Source organism: Alosa alosa, chromosome 17 (assembly GCF_017589495.1).
Source record: "Alosa alosa isolate M-15738 ecotype Scorff River chromosome 17, AALO_Geno_1.1, whole genome shotgun sequence".
Classification (NCBI taxonomy): domain Eukaryota; kingdom Metazoa; phylum Chordata; class Actinopteri; order Clupeiformes; family Clupeidae; genus Alosa; species Alosa alosa.
In genome coordinates, this window is record NC_063205.1 from 13,110,340 (window position 1) to 13,138,230 (window position 27,891).

General features: G+C 42.7%; 2 protein-coding genes across 2 annotated transcripts; one reads left to right on the top strand and one right to left on the bottom strand.

The window, feature by feature from the left end:
* Positions 1-393: 393 nt before the first annotated feature.
* ifrd1 (interferon-related developmental regulator 1) lies at positions 394-9,432 on the top strand. The gene is made up of 12 exons (XM_048268537.1): positions 394-621; positions 1,983-2,087; positions 2,551-2,632; positions 2,858-2,982; positions 3,403-3,560; positions 3,850-3,900; positions 4,345-4,523; positions 5,357-5,465; positions 7,089-7,223; positions 8,482-8,610; positions 8,757-8,852; positions 8,999-9,432. Exons 1-12 carry the CDS (start codon positions 585-587, stop codon positions 9,083-9,085), a joined length of 1,293 nt encoding a protein of 430 aa, XP_048124494.1. The 5' UTR covers positions 394-584; the 3' UTR covers positions 9,086-9,432.
* A 5,865-nt stretch (positions 9,433-15,297) lies between these two features.
* On the bottom strand, positions 15,298-24,034 carry LOC125310155. Its single transcript, XM_048267327.1, has 11 exons — positions 23,995-24,034; positions 23,264-23,299; positions 23,018-23,153; positions 22,881-22,917; positions 22,448-22,608; positions 18,070-22,137; positions 17,943-18,024; positions 17,749-17,824; positions 15,836-15,945; positions 15,612-15,693; positions 15,298-15,497 (listed from the first exon to the last, which is right to left on the bottom strand). The coding sequence occupies exons 2-11, from the start codon at positions 23,286-23,288 to the stop codon at positions 15,487-15,489; spliced, it is 4,788 nt and encodes a 1,595-aa protein (XP_048123284.1). The 5' UTR covers positions 23,289-23,299; positions 23,995-24,034; the 3' UTR covers positions 15,298-15,486.
* Positions 24,035-27,891: the final 3,857 nt, after the last annotated feature.

The following is a 27,891-nucleotide window of genomic DNA, read 5'->3' on the forward strand; positions in this document are numbered from 1 at the left end:
CAGTGGCTGAGCTAGGCCTATGGCAACATTCTATTTTAAAGAACACTGATTTCATCAACACTCACTAGTCTGTCAAAGGCTATTTTCCATCTGAAAACAGAATTAAGCTACATTTGAAGAAATAAGTCAGCTGTTGATGTACTCCTATTTAAAGTAGGATTTGTCAACCAGAACCACCTAGAAAGTGTCCACTGTCCAAGTTTTGAGTCTAGTCTGCCCGGCTGCATGTGGACGTGACACCTGAGCCGACGTGTGGATGCATTCCAATCACATTGCATCAGACCCAAACATGTCTACGTCAAGTGATTTCTCCAACACGATTGGTGTGATCATAACTAGCTCCCACCCTTTTCCCCATGTGACATGTCGGCTGTATAAAAGCCTTTCGCGGTAAGCACGCGTCGCAGCCCCAGTGTTTTAGAGGGAAAATGTATCGTCTTCGTTCCAAGTCTTTTACCGGAATCGCTCTCAACACCTTTTTGTCTGCTGTGCCGCTTGAAGAAGTTTATTTTAGAAGACAACATAGTAAAAACTGGTCGTGTATTGGCTGATTTTTGTTGTTAGCGCTTTAACTTAGCACGAAAATGCCAAGATCCAAGAAGAAGAGCAATAGAGGCAACGGTAAGGGAGTTCACCATTCCAGTAATGACCGGTTGTTTTGGCCCTTCTATTGCCGTAGAGCGATAATAGGAATCGTCGTTCTTTGTGCCATGGAACTTCATGTATGTTGGTGAATGTTAATTTGGAAAAGACTACAATACAATATATCCCCCTTTGTCACCAAATACACCGACTGCTCGCTAAACGGTCTCTGCAGTCGATTTTGGCCTATACAGCAGGTTAGCCGAATGCTAACGTTAACAGTTAGCTTTCCGCGAACAAAACAATTTCTCCCGTGACATTTCTGTCCAGCTAGTAATGCTACTAACCGAATTATCCACTTGAAGTTGCTGTCACTAGATGTCACTACGTTTTAAGTTGAGAGATGACCAGTATTTGATACCACAAATGTGGGCTCCTCTTTATGTACGCGCAGCTGCTAGCAGTAACGTTAGTTAGCCAGCTATTTTGTAGGATGCTATGATCCAGATACAGTAGCAAACCAGCTAACAGTGGACCTGTCACGATTTCTGATCAAATAGTCAATCTTGTTTGTAATCGTGATCGCATGGCACAGTATTTATATTTGTGAAATGTTAAAGGGTTTGTTCCCTTGACACATTATTTTTGCTCGCTACTCGAGTGCTGCTTGGTAGGCCGCTGAGTAGCGGCTAACGTTAGATGATTGGACTGACCCCAAACAATGGTTACATAAGGCGCACATTGAATCACTTGCGCCTGTTGGCCGTCGCGGGTATTGTGAAGATGCACTTCTCATTTTTTAAAAGGAAACGATATATTGACGTACAGTGTCAATTACGTTTTGCTAGAAGGGTTTTCAGTTTTTGTATAAACGTTGAAATGTGGCACGTGCCATGCACCAAGTGATAAGCTGTACGAACTGGGCTCGCTGGAATGCCACGTGAGCGTTGTGATGTTTACTGTCTGACTTGTCAGCAGTCTACGTTCCACAGACGTGATTTGAGTCACTTAAATGGACATAACTGGTCTCTTCGTGTATTCAGGGGGTGGGCGATGCACTGTCAAGGACGTTATGTAAAAAGGTGTGTTTGGTTTGCGTGGTCAAGGTGGTGTCCCTAGACACACTCCTGATCTGACTCTGGCTACCTATCTTTAGGAGAAGTGATACGGCTGGTGCAGAGTTGTTGGTGTTTAACAGGTGGAATACACACCATTGCACTGCTGGCACATATAAAGAATGGCATGCCACATGTACAATATTCTTAGAGTGATAATCAATGTGTTTTTTATGGAATAATCCATTCTGCTGATCTGGCCAGTGATGCTGGTTTAGATGTGACCGTGTGAATGAAGAGTTTTCTGTTCCAGGGTTTGACAGACCATGTGTTTTGTTTTGACAGGAGGCCAACATGGCGCTGGGCAGCCTTTCAGTGACGAGGATGCCTCCATCGAGACGCTCAGCCACTGTAGCAGCTACAGTGACTCAGTCAGCGTGGCGGAAGAAGGTGTGTGTGTGGCAAAAAGGAGTGCATAAGCAGGCTTGAGAAAGACAGGCAGCTTATCTCCCCAAACAGGTGGTAGCAAAGCAAGCCTTTTTGCTTTTTACAGGCACACCCTTCCACGGAACCAAGCGTGTGACTTACTTAGTGTGTGACTGTTGCGTTTCATGCTTAGTGTTAGGTAATGTATGCAGTTTTAATTTACGTCTGGCTTGGTATAAGATGGATAAAAGCCATTTATAGTAGGGTCATCCACTATGGGAAATTGCATACATGTATGTTGTTGTGCTGTAATTATAGTGTAGATGAATACATAGGTTGTGAGAGTGGCTTTATAGTGTAAATACATGTTTGTGTAATTGCAGTGCAGGCTGGGGACTGTTGTAAGTGTAGTGTGGAGAAGAGCATAGGTGACTGCAGTGTTATGATGTTGTTGCCTACTATTGTTTGCCTGTCCTCCACTCCACAGCAGGGGAATCGGGGGAAGACTCGGCTCAGGAAGACTTCCAGTTCAAGCTGAAGGTTATCATCGACAGCACTGTGGACAAGAGGTTGGTCAGCCTCTTGGAACCGTGCATGTGCGTGTGTGAACTGTAGTGGTTTACCACACTGTAATGTGATACACTGTAGGGTAACACTGGTGTGACTGATTGTTGCAGAACGTTGCATCATTTATAAATGTATAGGTTGCATCAGGGGTGATACAAAAGCTGTAGGGGATGTTGTTCTGCATCATTTATTAAAATGCGTGTTTGTTTTCGCCATTCACCCTTCAGTGCAAAGACCAGGCAGGGTGCGCTTGACAGTTTGAAGACAGCAATGGCTACGAAGATCCTGTACGAGTTCATTTCAGATCAGAGGATGACCATCACAGACAGCATCGAGCGCAGCTTAAAGAAAGGTGCGCTTGTGGGCATGGTCTTATCTCTCCACCCCACCCCCCATCTCCACACGGTGCCATGTATTTGTTCTGACTCACTCATGCTCTCTTCCCCCTTCACTTTCCCCAAGCGTGTTGGTACATGGTTGATTATTAATTCAGGGATAAGGTTCAAAGCATCTTGCAAAATGTAAGAAAAAAATAATAGTAGTAAAGACAACAAAAAGTGTATGTGTAAATAATGATTAGTAATAGTATTGGTGTTATTACTGTGCTTGTTATTATCGTTATGACCGTTACAGGTATTAGCTGGGTCCTTTCTTTACTCTGTAGTGATGTATCTGCGAGTTGTTTATGTGTTCTCGTGTGTGGGCTGAGTAGTAGTAGTGGGTTGCTCATGCACTCTGGTTCATTGCCCTTCTCTCTGGTTCTCGTTCCCAGGCAAGGGAGAGGAGCAGCGGGCGGCAGCCTCACTGGCCTGCCTGCTGTGCATCCAGCTGGGCTCAGGCATCGAGAGCGAGGAGGTGTTCAAGGCCCTCAAGCCCATCTTCAAGACAATCCTATCCGACGCCTCGGCCAACATCCAAGCCCGACAGGCGGTGAGGATTTACCTTAAGACATCTTAATGTTTATGTGTATGTTTGGATGAAAACGCCTGCTTGGCAAAGTAGATACTGTCACCATTAAGATATTAGATATTATTTTAGGTAATGAATTACAATATGAATTGTATTAAGATGACAAATAATATGAATAAGACTTTATTCACAAGATCTTCATTCATTAGTTAAACTTTGCTACTGTTTTCTATTATTATTCAGTAACAACAACTCTGGTGCAGAAGTTCACAAGTCTCAAGGAATAATGTGTTCACTCTTACACTTGCAGTGTGCTACGAGTTTGGGCCTGTGTACGCTGGTGGCTGAAGATGATATCTTGGTAAGAATGGAATTTTCCAAGAGCTCTTGCTTTTGTTTCTAATTTTAGCCTGAGGGGACCAGGCACTTTCTGTCCCTCATGTTCTGAAATGGTTGCTCTGTAGAGATACTGATTGTGATCTGTCTGGGGAAGTAGGCACACACGGCACACACACCACACTATCTGCACACCACAGTATTTAAAAAAAAAAAAAAAAAAAGTGCCCTTGAGCAAGGCACTTAACCCCAAGCTCCAGGGGCAATGTAATCCCTTGTAATATAGTTGACATATGTATGTCACTTTGGACAACAGTGTCTGCTAAATGAATGCATTTAAATGTAATGTATTTGTGGGGTACTTTTCCCATATAATTGCATACTAAAGACTTCCTTCAGTCTACCTTCATCTTGTCCCTGCCTGATCCTGTTCTTTCCCTCATTCACCCTCTTGCTCTTCTTACCTCAGGATGTGTGTGGCACCATGGAGCTCTTTGAGAGTCTGTTCACACGCTCCTACTCGCGGGCGGACGGCAGCCGGCCCTCGGTGACCCCCCAGACCTCGCAGCTGCACACCAACGCGCTGCTCTCCTGGGCCCTGCTGCTGACCATTAGCAGCGGCAGCCACATCCGCACAGTCCTGCACAAGTGAGTCCGACACCGGCCAGCACTTCTGCCGAATATTAGTAAAAACAAAACTGCACGTGCTGAATATTCATAAAGATGAAACTGTTTCCAGTAGACATTGCCTGCATATTTGCTAAATAATTCCATGTACTTTTCTGGCAAGTACATAATGTGTGTTATCCTAGTCACAACACTTCTTGTAAGACCATGCAAAAGAATGAGGATGTCATTAGATAGTTTGGGCAAGTGTTGCCAAAAAAGGATGGTTTTGCATACAAGTCTGTTCGTGCTGTACGCAGGGATCCCTGAAGGCATTCAAGGCAAAACAAGCCTTCATTTCAAACCCAGTTAGGGTAATGACAAAGATTGAGAAGTCAATGCAACCATTGGAGAATTCCAACAAGCTTCTGATGGAATATTAGGTTGTTCATTTTTTTTGATCCAATTAAATTGATCTGTGGCACTCTAAAGCTCACAATTGAGTGAATGAATTTCCTCTTAATTTCCTGGAACAATCATTTTGCTCCCGAATCCCCTGTGATCCTTCCTAATATACTGTAACATAATGTATAGTAATTTAATGTCTAATGAATGGCTTCCAATCAGACACCACCTCAAGCCTCTGGGGCTGCTGTTGCTACACAGAATCTCAATAGAAAATGAGGGGAAGCATGGCTGAGAAAACTGACAAAGTTTGACTGTGTTGCTTTCTCTTTGATAAATTCAAAAAGTTACACAGTACTGGTAGTGGTGGTGGTGGACCCTTTTATAACAACTGGACAATGTCAAGTGAAAAAAATTAAATTGAAATGTTTTTTTCAGATATTTAACGAATGGTGCTCTCGCTCTCTTAGGCACCTGCCCAAGCTTCCTGGTTTGCTAGAGAGTGATGACGTGAACATGAGGATCGCCGCAGGAGAGACCATCGCCCTGCTGTTTGAGCTGGCCAGGGACATCGAGCCTGTAAGTGCACCTCTGGGCAGTCTATTAGCATGAGTGTTTAGGGTAGGATGGACTGAGTAGCCTATTAGCACGAGTGTTTAGGGTGGTATGCACTGTACTGATCTCTGATGGGGCATGCATGGTCATCGATGTGCAGTCTTGATGCACATATGCACCATTCGGTTATAAAGGAAAAAAGAAAACTTAAACAAATCTGCAGTAGTTTGTCACCCTACATGCAAAATAAGGATACAACTGTAAATCTACACAGGGTTGTCTAACAGGATTAAATTATTGGGCGATTTTGAGCCATGTTTGTGGGCAATGCCATAACAAGTTCTAACCATCATAATTTGCCTACTGAATTTCTGTTGAACCAGCATGTTGCCTAATCTCTCTTTGACCTTCCCAGAAGCACAATACTCAAACATGTTCCAACAACTTTGCTCAAAAAGTTGCCTTGTGTATCAGTATCAGCTTTAATTCCTCTGTTCAGAGTTTTGGTTACATTATCACCGTGAGAAGGGATCATTGTGATTAGAAAATTAAATCTTCATTTCCAGTCTTGTTTTAAGCTAATGAAGAGTAGCCATGTACTCGTTTCTCTTTAAACTAAGTATCAGGGCTCCGAACCGGTTCAAGGAACGAAAACGAATGGAATTTTACGAGGAGCGGAAACGAAACAAGCGTTATTCTGAAATCCACAAAACCGGTTAATAAGGTGTTTTTTTTTTTCCCGTTCTCTACATAACAGCCTAATAATTTGATTTCTGCAGTTTGAAAAAAAAAAACCCAGAATAAATGGACCTTTGGTCCAAATGTGTATATTTTGTCTTGCTGTTGTAATGTAACCTATCCGTCTGCCACTTGGATCTTAGGCCAGCTCGTGGCGTGAGCTACTGAAACTGATTTGGAAATTGTTTGTAGCCTATGCGTAATAGCCCATTTGCCTGTCCACCTTTTGTCGTTTCAAAGTCGGGATTTGAAATGTTTGCGCAATTATAGCCTATTCTATGTAGAAGAGTTAAGCGGGGAAATTTGAGATGGGCCTTGTCAGCAACCCGAAAGGTTAAGTTTATAAACAGGGTTGGAATTATAAGCGCAAGCCTTTGAAGATCTCCATATGGATAAAACTTAGGCTACAACCAGGTAAGGAGTTTAGCACGTATCCAGAAATATTTTTGATAAGAAATTATTTATAGGCCTACAGTAAGTCTGTAGGCTATGGGATGGATAGCCCATCTGAATTTTTGGATGCCACCTGTGATTTATTATTTTTGGGCATAGATGCGGTATAGGCTAAATCGAGGGGAAATAATGAGTACGTCTATTCTAAGGTAAAGTCCACAAAAATAGACTTGATAGGCCCGCCAAACACTGCCGGAACTTTAAGAACGAACGATATTTTGCGTTCCAAACCGGTTCAGGACCGATATGTTGTTGGTGGCGGAACGCATGCAAGAACGAAAACGTTAAACATAGGCCTACCTGGAATGTTTGAAAAATTATTTCGTTTTCAAGCCCTGTTAAGTATTGACCATTTTTGTAGCCAGCCTTCATCAGGGTTAGATCAGTTATTTTCATGATCAACAGCTTGAATGTGAATCGTACCTTTTGTGATGGCGTGTGTATGTGCGTGTGTAGGACTTTGACAGTGATGAAATGGAGAGTCTGTGTGAGAAACTGGGCGCCCTGGCCACCGACTGCAACAAGCACCGGGCCAAGAATGACAAGAGGAAGCAGCGGTCTGTCTTCAGGGACGTCCTCAAGGCCGTGGAGGTGAGGGGCAGGGTGACAAGTCATGTGACATGGGGTCATGGGGAATCATGCCGAATACTCCATATAATGGTTATTTCAGATGCATAGAGATTTATTGCCACCCTCCACTGCGTGGAGAACAAAATAATGGCCGCAACAGCATTGAACACGTTGAACTTTGACTGCGGCAGACTATTGTTGTGCAGTGCAAGCCATTGGAAATAATGGGTTTTGGAGCACAGCAATGCTGTTGTCATGTTGTCCTCAGTTGACCCTTGCAGGCCTCTTAAGTGTTGCTCTTCAGGGATAACTAGCATTGTCTGAGTGAAATGACACGTGTTGTGAAGAGAAAGGTGTGTATGTGAATGCAGTGTTAGTGTGACAGACTTTTGAGCAAGATGGTTTTAAGTCCCAGTCTCGCAGGTTCAGAGCTATTCTGTCCTCCTGAGATTCAGGGTCTTATTTTATCTAATTTATTAACTGCACTACGAGTGATCCGTCTTCACAGTGCAGTAAAAGCTCAGTTATGTAACCAGAGATGCTTATAGAAGCTGGGGGACAGACCGCAACAGAACACGTTGTTATGGTGCTAGACCTTGAATCTCAAAAGTTCCATAAATGATACCCTCAGCATCTAGAGTGTGCATCAACAAATGTACATTTCTGAATTCACAACAGCATATGGATAAACTACTCCTCGAGTCAGGGAGATTTTTTTTTTCTTTGCATTCCTTGCGGAATGACATTGGCCACGAGCACGGTCTCTCGGGGCAACAGAGATGCCGATAAATGGGTAGCTTTAATTACAGTGTGAGTCACTTTGGGGTAAAAAGAATGATTCAGCTAGCCAGATGGGTGGGGGGGTGCAGCTGCATGTGAGCAGCTTGTGCCAGCTCCATTTGTGCCTTCATCTCTAAACGTCTCCTTGGTTAATTTTTTTTTTAATTTTTTTTTTTTTATTATTTCTTTCCTGTGTTTCTGCAGTGGTGAACTGGCTGGCGGCCATGATGTTCTTAGGCAATTTATTCTCCGTTTATTTCTTTACTCTGCTGAGACTGTTAAAGAGGAAGGATATTAAGGATATTAGTACAAGTCAAACAGTTCAGCGTGTCCCTCTCTTGGATCGGCGCGGCGTAGGAGGTGTTGTTAATTAAGTGTTTTAATTGGGTGACTCCCAAGCTGCTGAAGATGTCCTTTAGCTTGAGCACAGCCTGACCAGATTATCATGACTGAGCAAATGTCAAGTTTGGATTTAGATGGTGTGTGTATGTGTGTCTAGGAGGGAGATTTCCAGACGGAGACCATCCGTTTTGGCACCGAGCGTATGACCATTGACAGCTGGATGAGGAAGAGGACCTACGACGCCTTCCGCGAGTTTGTGGGCTCTGGGATGAACTACCACCTGCAGGTGTGTTTCTCATGCACACACTCACAGACCTTTTTTTTTTCATGAGCTTTGGAGTCACAATTCTAATTCTAATCGCTTTGGTGGAAAGCATGCTGATCGATCTCTAGAGCCTCTAGATCCTCACCCCACTTTTGTTTGTTTGTCAGAGTAACGAGTTCATAAGGGACGTGTTTCAGCTGGGACCACCAATACTGATCGATTCCGCCACACTCAAGGCCATGAAGACCTCTCGACTGGAAAGGGTGAGAAATGAGTCCATATGCATGTGCTAACCTAAAGCTATACTCTTAAAAAAAAACACTTCATCCCTCTTGTGTCTGGGTGAGTATGTTGAATACTGCTATGCGCTCAAGCTTACAATTTCTTCTGTTTCTGTCTTCCCCCTCAGCATCTGTACAACGCTGCAGCCTTCAAGGCTCGGACCAAGGCCAGGAACAAGTTTCGGGACAAAAGGGTGGACGTGGGAGAATTTTAGATTTATTAGTTTGTTTTTGCTCTAACCTTACATATTATTTTTTTTTACATATTATAACCAGTTAAATTTCTTTCTCTATTGTATGGTAGAATTAATAATGTGTTTAGTTTTTTTATTTTATTTTTTCTAATTTATCAAGTTATTTAAATGTGCACTTTGTGTATACAGTTATAACTGTTATTTTTTTTGTTATTCTTCAGTCAATCATGAAATGCTATGTATTCTTTGATAACTACAGTTGTATTGTTTAGAAACTGTATGGTGGCGTTAGACCTAGTTGTGTATTATGTTTAAGTAGTATGGTAAGGAAGAAGCGCCTCTAATAAATATGAAATATTACACTATTATTTTGTTGTCTATTTAATGTTTTCACAACATGCAATTTGTGGTACTCTATTGCCACAAGGTCAATAGCAATTTGATTGTGTGTGTGTGGGCAGGGGTGTAGTGTGGTAGTGGTTTTTTTTTTTTTTTTTTTTTTTTTTTACCTTTTGTGGAGACACAGTTGCTGGATTTTCTGGCAGGAACATCACAACTCCTCCTTGGCTGTTCAGACTGTTCCTTGTTCTGTTCCCGGAATCTCACTTTCCGTTGCCCTGGTGAGCACTCATTCTGACTGCGACAGTGCCATTTTTCTCTGGTTAGAAGTGCTGCTATTTTTACATTGGAAAGGGTTTTCCTGTACTTTAACAAATGCAGGCAGACCTTTTTGAGAAGAGTCTGTTGCTGAGTGTCTGAAATTTACTAATGAGTTAATCGTTAACGTCACAAATCGTCTGTTTGCATAAACTTGTTCTTCAACCCAGGTAATGTGCTTGTAGGCCTGTGTCTTGAAAGACTGGAAATCCAAGTTATCTGAATCTTTCAGTATTTCTGTGTGGAGTAATGTCCTGTCCGCACATGCCATAATGAAGGGGTTTGATTTAACCGAGCAGAGCCCTAAGAATGACTGATACCAGAATGCTGTGTCAGACTCGGACAATGGTTGGGATTGCTCCAGGTCTGCTCTGCATGAGTCACCCAGTTATTAATGAAATGTGGAGGAAGGTAGTTTAGTAGCTCACATAGCAAGATTTAAAGTTTGAAGAGTAACTGTTTCCAGAGTTGCATGTCAACAAAACAAAATAAAACAACTTGAGGTCGTTCACATAAACTGTTGGACAGCCAGTTCCTGCAGCCTGAGTATTCTGCAATACTGTTTGTTTGGCTGCAGTGAGGAAACCTGATCTCTAGAGTGTATGTCTGGAAACCAATTTAGGAACTTGAAATGGCTCCTCACATCGCTGTTGTGTCTTCAAAGTCTCCCAAATATAGCCTGAGCTTTCACATCGAAATCTTCATTATATGCAGATAGGTTTTATGCATTTGGATAAAGTGAATGTTGTAAACTTAAAGTAGCCTAATAACCTGGAAAGTTACACTACAGATTCTGACTGACTTAACGCAGTTAATCTGCAAGACTAGTCATCGTTGAAAAGCTTGGATAGATGCTCAGATGATTTAACATGATTGACCCACGGTGTTCAATTATACCACATTTAGTGTATCAGACATCTGCACTTTTCCTAAAAACCAGCCCATTTCACACTGTTTACTGCAAAGCACATGTCCCTGGATGATGGTGCTTTTAAAGGAAGTGAAAGGTTACAGCAAATGGAAGTAGCCACTGCACTTTTGTCCGATGGGACTTTGGGGCCGGGAACTCTGAGAACTGGCCCCATCGCTCAGTGTCAAACTCACAGGTGTTAAAAGCTCAGAGCTGTTTGCACTCAAATGGTCGGTTGGTTGTTGGTGGTGATTGTGTGTGTGTGTGTGGGGGGGGCAGAGATAACAGTGAAGGGAGAGGAGAGAAAAGTGAGGTCATGGACACTGGGAGGTAAACATAGAGAAATTAAATCACTACTGCTGGTCGCTATCTGTTTGCACACGTGTGTGTTTTAGGCACAGCTGTCAGTCAGGCAGACAAATGCAGAGCGACTGGCGGTGTGATCCTACATGGCACACCCCATCACAAGGCTGACAGACCAGACCAGCTGAAGGCTCTGTCTGTCACTGCACCAACTGCTGTCCTCTGTGTGTGTGTGTGTGTAAGCCCGGTGTATGCTTGCCCACACACCACTAGGCCTATGTCTTGTTTGAAGAGTTTGTTTAACGTCCTCCCTTGATATGCATGCCTTTTGAACTCTGGCTGGTTTGTCATGACTGGAAATAACCTGAAAGAGTGCTGCTTTCGCCAGCTGATCACGATTTAGGATAACTGGAGAGTGCTGTTTTACTGTTAGAGATACAGTAAATGTCTGAGAATTTGATACTGTGCAGAAATGTGAAGTTATGTTTTACCCATTTCCGCAGAGAGAAAAAGAAGGAAGGAAAGAGAGTCTTATTTGAGGATGTATTTCTTCACAGAAAATGCAAAATACATAAGGTCTCTGTGTGTGTATCATGTAGCCAAATTTATGTTTGTGCTTCACTGAATTCCCAAAACAAATTACCCCACGACGGCATCTAAATTCTCAAGCATTCTCCAGACTTGCATCTCTTAGCTGTGCCTTATCGACTTTCTAAACAACCAGCACTGAATGAAAAGAGTTTTGCGGGTGCCCAAAACACCTTCCCACAGGTAAGCTCCTGTCTGTAACTTATTCATGACCTGCGCTCCGCAGACAGGCACACCTTTATCTCTCCAGCTGGCTTAGAGCAGAGACAGGTTTTAGATTTTAGGAATGCAGTTGGACCAGCACCCGTGGGGGGAACGGCTGGCGTGACCTGGGGACTGGCGCCACATTTACATTTCCCATCAAAATGCTAAGATGCTGAGGGCCTCTGGGCACATCTTCAAAACTATTTTTTTAAATAAATAGAAGTTGCTTGTATGTTGGAGGTAATGTACAACCTTCTGTGCTGCAAGTCAACAACGGTTATTACAAAAAGAAAAAAAAAATGTAATTGTATTGTAATTTATTATATCCATAATTAAGAATAAAAGCTGCTGGCAGCTATTTCCTCTGGGCTGGTCTCAGCCAAGTGGTTTTGATGCCGACCAAAGTTGTATATTATATTTACCGTGTAATCAACAAACACACACACACACACTAGTATGATAGTACTGCTCTTCACCCTGCTGATGCATGACTGCACTGCAACCTACAGCAACAATCACATAGTGAAATTTGCTGACGACACAACTCTGGTGGGTCTCATCACCAAGGGCGACGAGACTCAATACAGGTTAGAGGTCGACCATCTGACCACGTGGTGCAGGGACAACAACCTCCTGCTGAACGTCAGCAAGACCAAAGAGATTGTTGTTGACTTCCGGAGAGGTCACACCCAACACCTGCCACTGACCATCGACGGTGCTGTGGTGGAGAGAGCGAGCAGCACCAAATTCCTGGGGGTGCACATCAGTGAAGACCTCTCCTGGACCACCAACACTGCATCACTGGCGAAAGAGAGCTCAGCGCCGCCTGTACTTCCTCGCGGAAACTCAGGCGAGCAAGTGCTCCACCAGCCATCATGACCACATTCTACCGAGGCACCATTGAGAGCATCCTCTCCAGCTGTATCGCTGTGTGGGGGAAGCTGCACTGAATACAACAGGAAAGCCCTGCAGCGCAGTGAACACAGCTGGAAGGATTATTGGTGCTTCACTCCCTCCCTGAAGGAGATTTACACCACCCACCTCACCCGCAAGGCGACCAAAAATTGTGAGTGATGCAAGTCACCCCGCTCACAATCTGTTTGATCTACTGCCCTCTGGGAAGAGGTACAGAAGCCTGCGCCCCCCACTACCAGACTCACCAACAGCTTCATACACCAAGCTGTAAGGATGCTGAACTCTCTCCTCCTCCCCCCTCCACCCTCAGCTACATAACATCCTGGACATTGGACCCAAAATGGCCGCCTGCACTACTCCACTTGCACACTTGCACACTTTTACAACTTTTACAACTTGGTGTTGTTGTCCTGAAAACACAACACTTCTGCTGCTCTTACATAACTTGCACCACTATGCCACTTTCTTTCTTACTTAGGTCAAACAGAACTACCCAAGCCTTTTATTGGCCTGACTTTGCACTAGTATTTTATTGACTGTCTATGCACAATTTCAACCAAATTTTGCTGCTCTTATTTTTTCATTATTATATGTGCCCTCTTATTTACTTACTTTTTTGTTTACTTGAATGTTATGTTTGTCTGTGGACCTAAATTGGTAAAATATGTCTTGTCTTCACCGTGGGATAGTGAGAAACGTAATTTCGATCTCTTTGTATGTCTGGAAAATGTGAAGAAATTGACAATAAAGCTGACTTTGACTTTGACTTTTTGACTTTGATGATTCAGTCGTAGAGCTATCAGTACCTTTTCTTCCACCCAAAATAGTCCCTTTCCAGCATTTCCATTTGACTGATAGCTTTCTGCTTGGAGATGCTAAGTGTGGAGGATGAATGTGTGTGAGAATTTGTTCCTCTTTGCAGTGACGTCCCTGTTCCTGTGGCTGTGCTTAGAAAAGTATTTTAGGTAAGAGCCGAGAGACATGTATCATGTTACTTTCAACTTTATTCTTCTCTAATTCATCAATTTCATCTATGCACATACCATTCACCTGTCCTCCTCACTGTGCACTCTAGCACCCTCAGTGTTCACTAACAGTATTAACAGGACACAACGCATTCATCTCTATCTCTAAACTTTTTTTTTCCATCCTCAGGGAAGAGGGAGGAGGGAGAGGAGCATAGAAAAGGAATTTCACACATGTAAAACTTCATTATTCTTCTCCTCACTCAGATCTTATTTGTACTTTCATTCACATACTCAGCCCTCTGTGAAATTTATATTTTGAGGTGGTCATGTGCATCATTTTTGTTTGGGGGTGCAGACCTTCTCTGCTCTACAACCTGGATTTAAATCATGGCACTCAATGTGCACACACACACACACACACACCTGCGTATCTACTCACATCTATGTATACTCTCACTATACATATTACAAGAGAGTGAGAGAGATGGAGAGAAAGAGAGAGAGAGTTCTCTGAGTTTCATCCTTAATTGGCCTACCCATGTGTATAGGGTGGTTAGATTACTCAAACTCATAGAGTGTGATGTGAAGGTAATTCTTAGATCTCAGTGATCACAGAGCACTAATAGACTCCAAGCCTTGTCACATCAGCAGATCAGTGTAGGCGATGATCCCATCTCACTTTCTCTTCCTGAAACATAGGATTTGAATAGCTGTTCATTTTACATGAATGCATTTAAGAGAAAATTGTTCCTCTAGTGACCTCTAAACAGTCAATCACTTGTCTTCCCTCTTGTGGGTGGGATAATTTTGTCTTACTAGGAGGAGTCTTGGCCTTTTTATGTCTTATTCACTACATTGTGTGTGTGTGTGTGTGTGTGTGTGTGTGTGTGTGTGTGTGTCAACAGGCAATCAGAAATGGGTAGTCTCCAGCTACCCAAGAGTGTAATATATGGTGTGTGTGTGTGTGTGTGTGTGTGTGTGTGTGTGTGTGTGTGTGTGTGTGTGTGTGTGTGTGTGTGTGTGTGTCTGTCTGTCTGTGTCTGTGTGTGTCTGTCTGTCTGTCTGTGTGTCTCTGTGTCTGTGTGTGTCTGTTTGTGACGCATGTGTGGGAATTGTACGTATTCATGCATGTATAGGATGTAAAGCCTAAAGCTCATGAGGGCTGATCCAGGAACAGCAGCTAAGCGCCGCTACACTCCAGAGCTGGCTGCTGCCACCCTGGGCAAGCTGTGTGGTATGGGACCTGTCACAATGAAAAATGGAGTCAGAGATCACTGGGCGCTCTGTAGCAAATCGCTTCACTCTCACCCTCCCAAATGCTCAGGCCTTCGAGAAAACAAGCTACACAAAACACCATCCCACTTCTTGAGTGCACAATGGAACACAATGGATGAATAATGAATCTGAATTGAATGCGCACATCGCTTTTAATGAGTGCACAGAGGACGTCATGTCAATCTGAAGACATTCAGCAGTTTGAAGTTAGGCAACAGCATAAGGGTTTGCAAGTTAACTCAAATGTTTGTTGGATATGCGTTGCATGAGATGAAAATAAAAAATGCATCTATTAATTCTATCTGTTTTAACTCCTTAATTTGTTTTGAGATTCAGGTATGCCAAGAGCCAGTATATCTAAGCTGAACAGGCTGTATTATGAAGCAAGTAAGCTGCAAAAAGTCCCTAAAAGATTCATTCATTAGAGAGTTTAATGATCGGTCAGGTAAAAGGATTGATTAAAGTTAATGGAATGTTATTTAGCTGTCAAAGGACTGGAAAGCTTGTTGAAAAAGAACCATTTCTGAGAATATCCTGTCAGGCAGTAGAGTCGGTTCAGATACTACCTCAGTCACTGCAGACACCACCGAGTTCATTAGAGTCTAGCTGGAGGCTACGGTAGACACAGACAGACACTAAATTGAAATGACTGCATATATGATTATATATTCAGCGTATACAGTATGTTTGAGTTTGCACCCTGACTGTAATCTGATTTAGGGCTTACCTATATTTTTATCAGCTTCAATGACATCTTCAGATCTCTCCAGATTCAAACATGGGGCAATCTCATTGTACTTCCTTGGTAACTGAGGAATACAGCACTGTACTGTTATATGAGGCTATTAATTGACAAATAAAACTTCATAACTATGCAGTGGCAGTTCTATACATCAGACATCAACAAATGTAAACAAGAAATACAATGTTATGTTAAAAACTGCACTCTACCTTTAAAGTAGGCCATAGAACTTTTGGCATCCTAAAGGGACAGCTTCCCAACGGTTTAAGGCCTTCCCGCATCCCCTGGAGTTTGCTGGTAAATGTGCCAGTGGCAGGAGCTGGAAACCATGACACATGACAACATAATTCTTCAGTTTATTTTGTAATGTAAAAGTGGTTAAGTTAGGTTAATGAGAATCCCGTATGAACTGGTTCAAGAAAGGTGGGGGAGGATTGGGATTGGTGGGGCACCAACAAGGAGCACCCAAGAGCAACAGGGGCAAGGAAAAACTCCATTACTAAGGAAGAAACCTTGGGCAGATCCATGGCTCAAGGGGCTAACCCAACTGCCAGGGGTCTTGGTGTGTGTGTTGGGGGGATGACAAGGGAGATGGGATAGTGTGCTGTGTATGTGGGGAGAGGGCAGGGTGCAATTTGTGTGTTTGAGAAGCTTCCTCTTGAGACTTGTGCTGTGTATTGGGGCAGTGTGCTGTAAGTATGTTGGGGATGTGTGTTGGAGAAGTTTCCTGATGAAATAATGTGCTGTGTATGTAGGGGAGAGGGGGGGGGGGGGCAGTGTACTGCAAGTACGGTGAAGGGACTTACTATTGCAAGCAGAGTACTGTATGTATGACGTATGTGAGTGATGACAGTCAGAGGCGGACAGAGTACACAGCTTCATTACTTGAGTAAAAGTACAGATACCCTTTGTTAAATTTTACTCAAGTACAAGTAAAAGTACAACAGTCAGATGTCTACTTAAGTAAAAGTACTGAAGTACTTGTTTTTAAAAGTACTTGAGTATCAAGAGTACAAGAGTAGCCTACATTTTCTAAATATTGCATTACTACTTCCACAGTGCTTACATTTATGTACAGAAATGTCCTACATGGAGTTATAAAAAATGTTAATACCTTGGAGAATGTAAAAGGAATTGAAAGTGAAATCAAGTCATTTTCATCTTTTTACCATGTTGCCAGGGATGGGCAGTATTTCTAATACATGTATTTAAAACACGTATTTCAAATACAAAATACTATTTTGTAATTGAAACACTTGAAGCGAAAACTATCATTAACTAAGCAGAAAATTTAAATAGTCTGGCCAGGTCGGGCCACAGGTTGGCACATTCCCGGGATGGACCTGCTGCGTCTTCATCCATTGTTTCGTCTATGGTTTCATCTCTTATCTAAATCTGACCATGGAGTTGACTTTGGCGGAAAGCTGAAGGTGATTGCTGATAGGCTGTCCCAATCAGTGGCGCCTGCACAATCCAATCACGTTTGAGAGGGAAACAACAAATTGAGGGTTTCCGAGATTTTTCTTTTTTCCTTTTTTTTTAGAAGAAGTAATGGGTACTCACGATTATGAATAGAAATGTAGTGGAGTAAAGAGTACAATATTTGCCTCTCAAATGTACTTGAGTAAAGTCATGAGTACCCCCAAATATGATACTCGAGTAAAGTACAGATCCCTCAAAATTGTACTCAAGTACTGTACTCAAGTAAATGTACTCCGTTACTGTCCGGCTCTGATGACAGTGAAGATGTGTGTGTGGGCGGGAGGGGAGTGGATCAGTGACTGTGTGTGTGTGTAGTGTGTGTGTGGGTAGAGGATGTGTGTTGGAGAAGATCCTGAAGACAATATGCTGTGTATGTAGGGAGGGGGGGGCAGTGTGCAGCAAGTATGTAGAGGAGGCTTACTGTAGCAAGCAGTGTGCTGTATGTATGTGAGGTGATGACAGTGATGATGTAAGTGTGTGTGTTTTTTGTGTGTGTTGGGGGTCAAAGGTCAAATCTGTCAGTATCTGGTCATATCTTGACCATCATATCTTGTCAAATCTGTCAGTATCTGGTCATATCTTGATGTCATCTGGACGTAAGATGTATAGAATACAAAGACCGATGGAGCCATAGACTTACCAGTGTTTGAATCAGTTGTAACCACATCACTGTTCTGCTTCTTCTTCATAGAGGGTAGGTGTAATGCCCTTAATTGCTGAAATAATGAGAACAGCTTTATACATTATTTCTGAACAATAATAAAGAGCTATGTAACCAACATGTATTATATGTGCATCACAACAACTGACATAAAATGAGGCATGTTGAATTACCTCCATGTTGATTGGGATTTTTGGGAACTTTAATGGGGTCTGCAATCTGGAACTCAGCTGGAATCTTGAGGTTTGGAATGGGGTCTGGAATCTTGAACTCAGCTGGAATCTTGAGGTTTGGAATGGGGTCTGGAATCTTGAACTCAGCTGGAATCTTCTGGCCTTAGTTCCATTCTCAGTATTTACCTCAGGACCATTTCCAGTGGAAGGAGCTGCATGGATCTCCTTTGCCAGTAATTTTATCAGTGACGTGTCAAATGATGACTCCTGAGCCTCTACAGCCGACTTGAGTCCTTGGGAAGACCCATACTCCTGGACGAGGTTCTGGTACAAGTTCTGGTAAATCCGGAAAATCTTCATGTCCTCAGGGTAGCTCTGGCATTTGACCATTCCAGAGGCCAAGAAGAGCTCGGGTAGGATCTTGTCAATAAGCTCACGGGACATATCATGCACATTGTCATGGAGACCCTCCTGCTCAGCCCATTTAGCGTGGTGTGAGCTAATTGTTCTCCTCAGAAGTCGTATGACTAGCATGGAGATAAAGCAGGCGTAATCATTGTTGTTGGCCTCTTCTGTCTCAGGCAACTCGGAGGAAGGTGGTGAGATTGCAAGTCCAACACCCTTCACTACCAATGGCACTTCTTCATGCTTAATTTGCACTTGTTCACCATGAGTTTCAGGGGCACAAGGAGACAAGCTGTCCATAACAGCAGGCGGACTAGTGGCAAAACAAGAAGCCTCACTAGAATACATCACCTTATCTTCCTCTATGGCATACACAGTTTCAACAACTGCCATGTCAGAGACTGACAGAGAGGTTCTAGAGGATGACTCAGAAATCGGTGGTCTTGATTCATCCATCTGCTCTACCTTTGGTGGTTGCTGATGTTCTCTTGCAGACAACTGACTGAAGGTCTTTTTGTCATTATCACTTTCAACAGGTGATGTTGTACTTACATCTACAGATAGCCTCTCCATGACTTCTTTGGCCAGTACTTGGGTGAGAACATTGATGGTGCTTCTGAACAGCTTGGGCGATGACTTGGAGGCCTCCATGTCATGCTGTGTCAATTGCGACAGAGGGGAGTTGCATGAACTGCCGCTGGACACCAGGTCAAAAGCATGTCGCAAAACCCTGTCCTGATTCTCCCTTGATGTTAAAGGGAAGAAGCATGAAAGTATGAGACGCTTCACTGACTCTTCCACACAACTGTATATGAGGTCAAAGGGAGTCTCATGCTTTTCTTCCTCTCTGCATGGTACCACAGAGAGGAAGGAGTCTGAAGCACTCTTTCCAGCAGGCATGAACAAGATTGAGGGATCATAACTATTTCTGAGAATCTGATAGATTTGATGGGAAAGGTCATGGGTGTATTCTCTCACTGTTGTTTCAGAGAGGAACCTTCTAGATCTTACTCTTCTGTTTGAAAGGAGATTTTCCATTACTGTGGTTGTATCTTCACTGATAAAGTCTGCAGTTCTGTCCCTCTCCAGATGAGGTGGCCCAGAGATGTCTGATGTGCCCGTACTCTCAATTTCATCAATCATGGTGGAGAGAAGGTCATGAATCAGTTTGATTTGCTCTGAGTTTTCTGCCCCCTCGGTGTCAGGAAGCCCATCTTGGATGGAAGCAAGCACTTGACTGATGGCTTTCCTGGTGGATGCCTCTCTCTTGTCTTTGTAGACAAACGTATGCAAACATTTTGCTGCCCTTTTCTTGATGTTTGTGAAAATATTGTTAGCGGTCAAGCACATCCTGTTGACCATGAGACGGGCGCTGATAGCTCCTGCATCGTCCCCCTTGGTGTGCTGCAAAGCTTTGGCAGCCAATTTGACCTCCAGAAGGTCCTTCATGGCCCCTGTAACATTCTCGACTATGTCACTGGCTGTTGATTGGGTGAGAGAGTAGAATCCTGAGCTGATGAGACATTCGACGGTCTCCTCAATGACCTCTCCAACTAAATCATAGGCAATGGACTGTGATTGAGAAACCGATGGGAGGAAACTGCGGACATCGATGCAATCTGAGTCACCTGTTGCATTACCACACAGCTCTGAATCCTCAAGTGATGAGTGGCTTATCACAGACTTAAGCAAGACTTCGTTCACTTGGCGAGATGCTTTTGCCTGAAATTCTGTGTTGGAAAGTTTCTCAATTAAAGAAACGGAGTCATGAAGATCTGCTGTTAACATGTCCAGGGATGTGACATCGGCAGAAGCAGACATGTTCTTGAGTTCAGATATCACATCATCCACAAATGTACTGGATTTGAGTGAAGCATAAGACTTTACACAAGCAGGGTTGGTTAAGTTTCCTTCAGATGATATTGCTGTTTTAACCAAACAGGAGAGCTGTCTGATAATTTCTTTTGTACTGTTGTCAACCCTTTCATAACCAGAAGATGTCAATTCCTCTGCATGTTCCTCTTGTTCTGAAGAATAGTCTTGTTGAACTGATGCTGTTTTATTCTGATCGGATTCATACTGAGAATAGAACTGTTTAACTTTGTCATGCATACTTTTGTAAATACCTTTAACAGAGGTCATGATTGTTTTCTGGAAATGCTGAGTTGCTCCTTCAAGTTGTCCATTGGCTGTATATGAAAATGTTCCTCCACTCTTTAAAAGGTCACCATTCATCTGTGATTCTGGCGCAAGTGCCTCAATTGATGCAGCACAGAGCTTAATTTCAGACACAAAGTTCTGAGTGATATCGAAGGCTGCCAGATCAATATTCTTAGGTTCCTCAGGTAAACCAGATGCATCAGATTGTAGCTTCTGACTGCTGAAAGATGAAGAACTCTGGCTTCCAATGGACTTCAACAGCGTTTTACTCACGGTTTTTGAGGCCTCAGTCAAAAACTTCTCGCACATGAGCACCTGAAGGTTCGAAACACAGATCTCAGAGTATTTGCTGCTGACCCTGCTCACCTGTGAACTTTTCACAGAGAAATCCTGCTCTGACGATGCAAGTGAATTTGTGGATTCTTCAGAGGTGGAACCAGTGAAGTTCTCAAGCTGTTTCATGATGCCGTCAACAAACTCACGTGCCTCCATAGACACCTGTGAAGAGCTGCACTCCAAGTTGCTGGAACTTTCTTCATCCAAATCCTTGTCATTCAAGGTGTTCAGTATCTCCTTCACCACATCCCTTGTGGCTGAGTCAACCTGAAGCTGATACAACTGATCAATGACTGATGCGTCCTCTGTACCAGCAAGTGAAGCACAGCTCTTTTTCAGTGATGGCTGGGAATAAAGCTCCATTAGTTTCATCTGCACTTTGTAGAACATCATATGGGCTGCAGCTATGGCCTTGCTTCTGTCATTACTGCGAGATGCTGCATAATGATTGTGGGTATCCTGAGTTGGTTTATTCCCATCCTCTGCTTCAGTTGTACAGTGTGTGTACTGGGCAAGGTTTTTAATCTCCTTAATAAATGTCTCAAGTACAGCTGATGCATCCTGATCTACAGAGCGACAAGATGGCGAGAGATGATTGCACTTTGCTACGCAATGACATTGCACGCTGGAAGCTCCTCTGCTAGGCAGACAATTTAAGTTTTTCATGAGGACATCACTTACTGCCTTAGTTGCTTTTGCATGGAATTTGTCAGTGGACAGTTTTTGCAGGTTTCGAGATCGAAGAAAATCCTCGCCATCAACCAACTGATCTTGAGTGAGTTTGGGAAGGCCGCTGCAAAGAGGACTCTCCAGAAATGCATTCTGGGATGCCAGCATGTTGACCCTCTCAGCCACAGCAGAGATAATCTCCCCCACCTGCTTCAGTTCCTCTCCATCCAAGCAGTTGTTCATGTGATCCGTGATGGCATTGATGATGGTTCTCGTTACCGATATCAGACCAGAGTTAGTGACGGAGTCTTTTTCAAGTGATGAAACCTGTGTCATTGATGAGGACCTGTCTGCAGATGTGCTATTGACCTGGGTAGACACAGCACGCACCAGGTCCTTTGCGGTCTTGATAGTTGATTCTTTTATGCTGAACTCAGGCGGTCTTCCTCCTTTCAGGATGTGCTGTTTGAGAGCCAAGTTAATGACCGAGTTCACGTGCCAAAACACCAGTCCAACAACGTCCCGCTCACACTGGTGACGGCAATCACGGAGATTCTGGCAAATGGAATCCTCAGTGATTCCAAACAACTCGCACAGAGTTGTCTGGTATTGAGCAATCTGGGACCTTCAATAATAATAATAAAAATAATAATAATAATAATAATAATAATAATAATAATACACATCCCTGCAAACTTGCAATCATGATCATGCAAACTAATTATCATTGTTAAGAAAAATTTAATCATATTATAAAGAGATTGAACATGTTTTACTGCTGGAAGTAAAGGGATAACTGCACTAATAATTGCCATTGTCTAAAGACACAAGTCACATTAACTGACAGTAAGCTATCTGATCTGCATAAAATAACTGTAAATAACTGACTGAAATATTAAATGCTAAATTAAAAGAACTATAATTTTAGCACATACCAGTGTGAAGGTTTACTTGGTTTAGCCATTCCTGACTGAATCAGAGACCGCACAGGCATGCCCAGCATCTTGCTGAGAGCCGGAAGGAGGTGTTGACTGGTTGTCTGGGTTACTGCCTTGACTATGTTTGAACACATATGTCCAAGTTCAGGCATGGCTTTCTGTGTAAACAAAACCAGGGACCAGCATCATAGCCATCATATTGGGAGAAGAGCATGGCACATATATGGCACAGAATAGAATAGAATAGAATAGAATAGAACAGAACAGAGTAGAATGTGATAGAATAGAATAGAATAGAACAGAATAGAATAGAATAGAATAAACTATTTATCAAACACAGAAATCAGTTGTTACATGCCTTGATGTTGCAGTGCATGGCATGATTGTGTTGTACAGTGTGTATGTTCACAGATAAAGAAAGCAAACTCACAGGTTCACACAATGTCTTGTGGACAACTTTCCATTGCCTGTAAAATAAGAAAAGCCCTTTAGAAATGTCTCATCAACAGCGGCAGACAACTGAACAGTAACTGCACTTTCAAAGCACTTCCTCTTCAAAGCTCTTACTCTTCTGACATGTTTTCCACAAGGTGGTGGATCACGGGGGAGACGTTCATTTTGTCCAGGTCTGGCCAGCCACTGGAGGCTTCATTAGTAGCCCATCTGGTGGCAGATGCAGTTCCAGACCTGTCTAGTGTTGCCACTGAGGGATACATTTAAGTTGAGATTTTGTCTAAATACAATGTATAAGTCATTTGCACCAAACAAAGAACAGTGGAGTAAACAACAAAGAAAGGCCAGATTTACACAAACCTGTGTGGTGACCACTTTTCTCCATGATGTCATCCTCTATAGATCACAATCAGAGTCATGAAAATCATATTAAATACATAATAATTTTTGCCTTTATATATATATGGATCATGAAAACCGTATAGACAATTATTTGTTGTCATTATGTTGTAGGTTAGTAAACATTTCAGTTGTACTCCTGGGACACCATACACTATAGTTAGTAGACAGCATTGTCATAAGAATAAAGTACACCCATGCAATGCAGTCACCTGAACCAATCAGTACATTTTCTTATTGGTTAAGGCAAAAAAGTACATCCGACACTTATATTGCCAAAACAATTACATATCCCATTATCTATTAGATGACCAATCGATTTTTAACAAACTCATATGTTATTATGAAAGCTGAGGCCACCATCTAAGAGTAGGCTACACTGGCAGCACTTTCATGATCGTTTTATCACTAGGTAATCCCTTTATTTCAAATTTGAGGAATTCATATTTTTTTAGTCTACCTTGCAGGATTTTGGCTATATTTTATTGCACACTCGAACTCTAAACCAATCTGCCATACCAGCCATGCGCAATAGGCAAATCTAGCATTATTGTCTTAGGCTTAGCTAACAGAAATCGCCAATTATACCAAAAGCCAAAGCCTATAACGAACCGCTATGGCCATAGCATATCATATCAGAAATAGGCTAGCCTAGTCTTTTCTCCCCATAGATATACATTTGTTTTACCTACCTAGTCTCCCCTTGGCATCTCGGAATAATGTATGGCAACCAAGCTAAATTACTTTACAACGACTGCGACGTCACAATGACTTATAGAACGCTCAAGATTCTAGGGCACATTCATGGCATGCGTTCTGTGATCATCGAATGTAACTTCCAGCTCTGGATGGACCTACTTTGAGTGCTTGACTGGACGCTGGATGTCTATCAAATGGCGAAAAATAATTCAACTGTGTTAGCGATCATAAACTTTATGCATCATAGTAATGTATTCATTGTTCATTAGGCTAAAACTAGCACATGCTAACATATCCCCAAAGCAAAGCATTCATGTTTGAACAGTCATTGTGTCTGGAATATGTATTAATGAGATGAACAATGCTGTAAGTGCAGGGAACCCATCATGAGTATGGAGAGGTGTGTCTTGGACAGAATGGACACCAGGCACCACTGTGAGCCTTTTGGAGGTAGATCTATTGTGGGCCTAATTCAACAAAACACAATGAAGGAAGGTGCCTGCTTCATTACCCCAGTGAAATGCTCATGAAGGCTGCCCTGTTAGTGATGTTTGATTTTTTTAGTTTTTACCCTCAAATGATTCTTTGCTGGTGATTTTGTTTTTTGGCATTAAATTGGCTTGGTCGTTGATTGTGGGACATTAAAGCACAAGGATTTTGACACGTCTCCTGTATATATCTGAGATATTTAGCCTTTAAATATCCCTGAGCTAACTACCACATCTTCCATTGGAGAATGACATGGGTGACTCCAGAAAATGTTGGTTTATTTTCAGAAGCACTATGACTGCTAGTGCCACCCCATGCATTTTTCACTCAAAAAATTGTGATATTGTAAGAGCCCGGCTAGCATACAGAGACACACTCCAACAAGCCCATAGCAGTTGTATACTCCATGCACTCTGATGAACAGCATAGTCCATGGGCCATGCCCAAAGAGAGGCAGCCAGTCAACCCCTGTCTACAAGCACTTGCCAAACACATGCCCACAGATCTGAGAGACGTCTGGGGCACTGAGCATTGGGGCTCAAGGCTATATACTATGTGTTTTTGGTGCACACCTCAAAAATGTCTGGATCAATTCAGAGCTCTGCTCGTGAATGGAGCAATGGTTAGATATGTTGCCTCCTCAGTCTGTAAGGAACATCCAGTCTTTGTTATGGTATTCACTCCTGGCAGCTTTAGTCTCCTAAGCTGCTCTTTGTCTAGGCTGCTTAATGACTGGATTTACAATTTACAGGATCCAGTGGTTTAGCTTTAATGCTTTCCCCTCTTCCTCCTGTGTATCCTACTCTTTCTCCTGTTCTCAAGCCTTTTCCATTCATACACTTTTGAAATTGCTTGGGGTTTCATTTTACTATTAACATTTTCTCATTTCTATGTAAGCCAGCTTCAGGCAATAAAACATAGCCATTTTACTATCCCAACTCTTTAACCATTTGATTTGAAGACCAGTTAATTTATTGTAGTTCTACTTTTCAACAGCAGGTGGCAGATGTTCACTGTTACGGTCATTTCCTAACACACAAATGAAAAGAATCCAAATAGATGTTTTGAAGCTATTTATCAAAGCACATGAGACATGTAAGCTCTACATGTGTTTGAACATGTAAATGATCAATTCAAATGTTCATTTATACAGTAGACAGTAGACACTACAATGTACCGTATAGAGACTACTTCCTTCCTTGCCTTTGCATTTGTGTCTGTCAAAACAATAATGAAATATCCCTCTGCAGGTTCAACTGTGTCTAATAAAATTGTGATGCAGTATTGATTCAGTTCTTACTTTAGCCTTGAAAGCAGTGTGAGCCTCCGTCAGGTCTGTGGGGTGTAAACTGTGGATTAAATGAACACAAAGCTGCTAGGGTGAGCCCTCTGCATGGCCCTGTCTCTCTCTCTCTCTATCTCCCTCTCTTTCTCTCTCTCACACACACACACACACACACACATAAACACACATTATACACACACAAACACAAACACACATATTCTCTCGCTCTGTCTCACACAAACACACACACACACACACACACACACACACACACACACACACATACACACAAACACTCACACACACACACACACACACACACACACACACACATACAAACACACACACACACACACACTCACACTTAATGATTGAGGCTGGTGACACATACAAGCTCCTACTGTTACTGACAACTGTTTACTGGGCAGTGCCAATGCTGGCATGGCACAGGCTGCTGGGCTACTGGGTGGGTACCTGTACAAGGTGGGTGAGAGGAGGAGAGGGAGTGAGGCGACACGGTGTGTTGGCAGCCCAGTGCTGCACCCAGCAGGGGCCAACGCTGCATCTCCTCATTGGAAAACATCCATTCACCTCCGGAAACACACTCACACTGACAGGGACACGAATACCCCTGCCAAAGTCTTAGGGGTGGGGGGGGGGGCGCGTTCTTCTTTCCACACGCCACACACACACACACACACACACACACACACACACACACACACAGTTCAGCACAACATGGTGGTGGCCAACAACAAGAGTGCATACAGGCGGGCACTCAAGCAAAGCACACACACAGAGAGACACACACACATGATGTTTGATTGGCATAAATTAATAGTTCTTGTTGTCAAAGCCTGACTCACTCACACGCACAGTACACACACACACAAACACACACACACACACACACACACACACACACACACACACACACACACACATGATATTTGATTGGCATAAATTAATAAAGTCATAAATTAATAAAGTTCTTGTTGTCAAAGCTTGACTCACTCACACGCACACTATACACTCACAAATACAGTACACACACACACACACACACACTTTTATGCACACATACTGTAAAAAATCCCATCATCATATTAACCCCACTCATACTGGGTTGAATAAACAATGTGAACACCATCAACAATATGAAGAGGGAAGAGCAAGGATAGATGATGTAGTGAAAGAGGGATAGAGAAGAAAAGAGAAGAGGTGAAGAGACAACAGGCCCCTTCTGTGGAAGCCCAAAAAGCACCACGAACAGGCTTTGCACATCGGCAACCTCACAGTGAGAATATGCAGAGTCCATTGGGACAAAGCAGGGTGCAATCAAGCATACATGCACTGAGTAATTATTGAATGTGGCAATGAAGTCATTCTTTATCAGCGTGATTCACAGTGATTCAACCATTCTTTATCACTGTAACGTTCACACGCAGAGCTCTGTGATTGCGGACAGCCCATTTCCAGTAACGTACGGAGCGGTTTTGCACCAAAGGGGACGTTTCAATGTTTCATGGAAAGCATTGTGCTGCTGACTCACTCATGTTTGTGCTTGTTCATGACTCGTGTTCATGTCCTGACATTTGATGAATCAATTTGATAAGTTATTAAATTAGATTTATGTCATGTAAGGCAAGACTTTGTGTGTTGCTGCTTGCCACTTTGCCCATCAATGAAATTATGGCTCAAGAAGTCAACTTAACATTTCCGGCCAGTTTCCCGTACATGGATTAAACCTGTTCCCAGACTAAAAAAGAAATCTTCAATGAAAATATCCACTGGAAATAAGTTTTTAATCTAGTACTAGATTTAATCCATGTATGAGAAACTGGTACTTAGAGAGCAGAGGCTGTTGGGATTATTGGGCACACAATGCAGTCATATATCTTGCATGTGTTTAATCCACAACTCTGACCACTTCATCCATCCAGCAAATGACCATTGGACTGGAAGCTGGACGTTGTCCATGTGTGTTTATCCATTTCTCTGTGTAATACAAGAAACGAGAGGATAAATTAACAGAGATGATGGCCAAAGGACAGAGGACAAAAGAGAGAGTGTGTGTATGTGTGTGTGTCCAAAAGGAGAAAGAGCGTGACACACA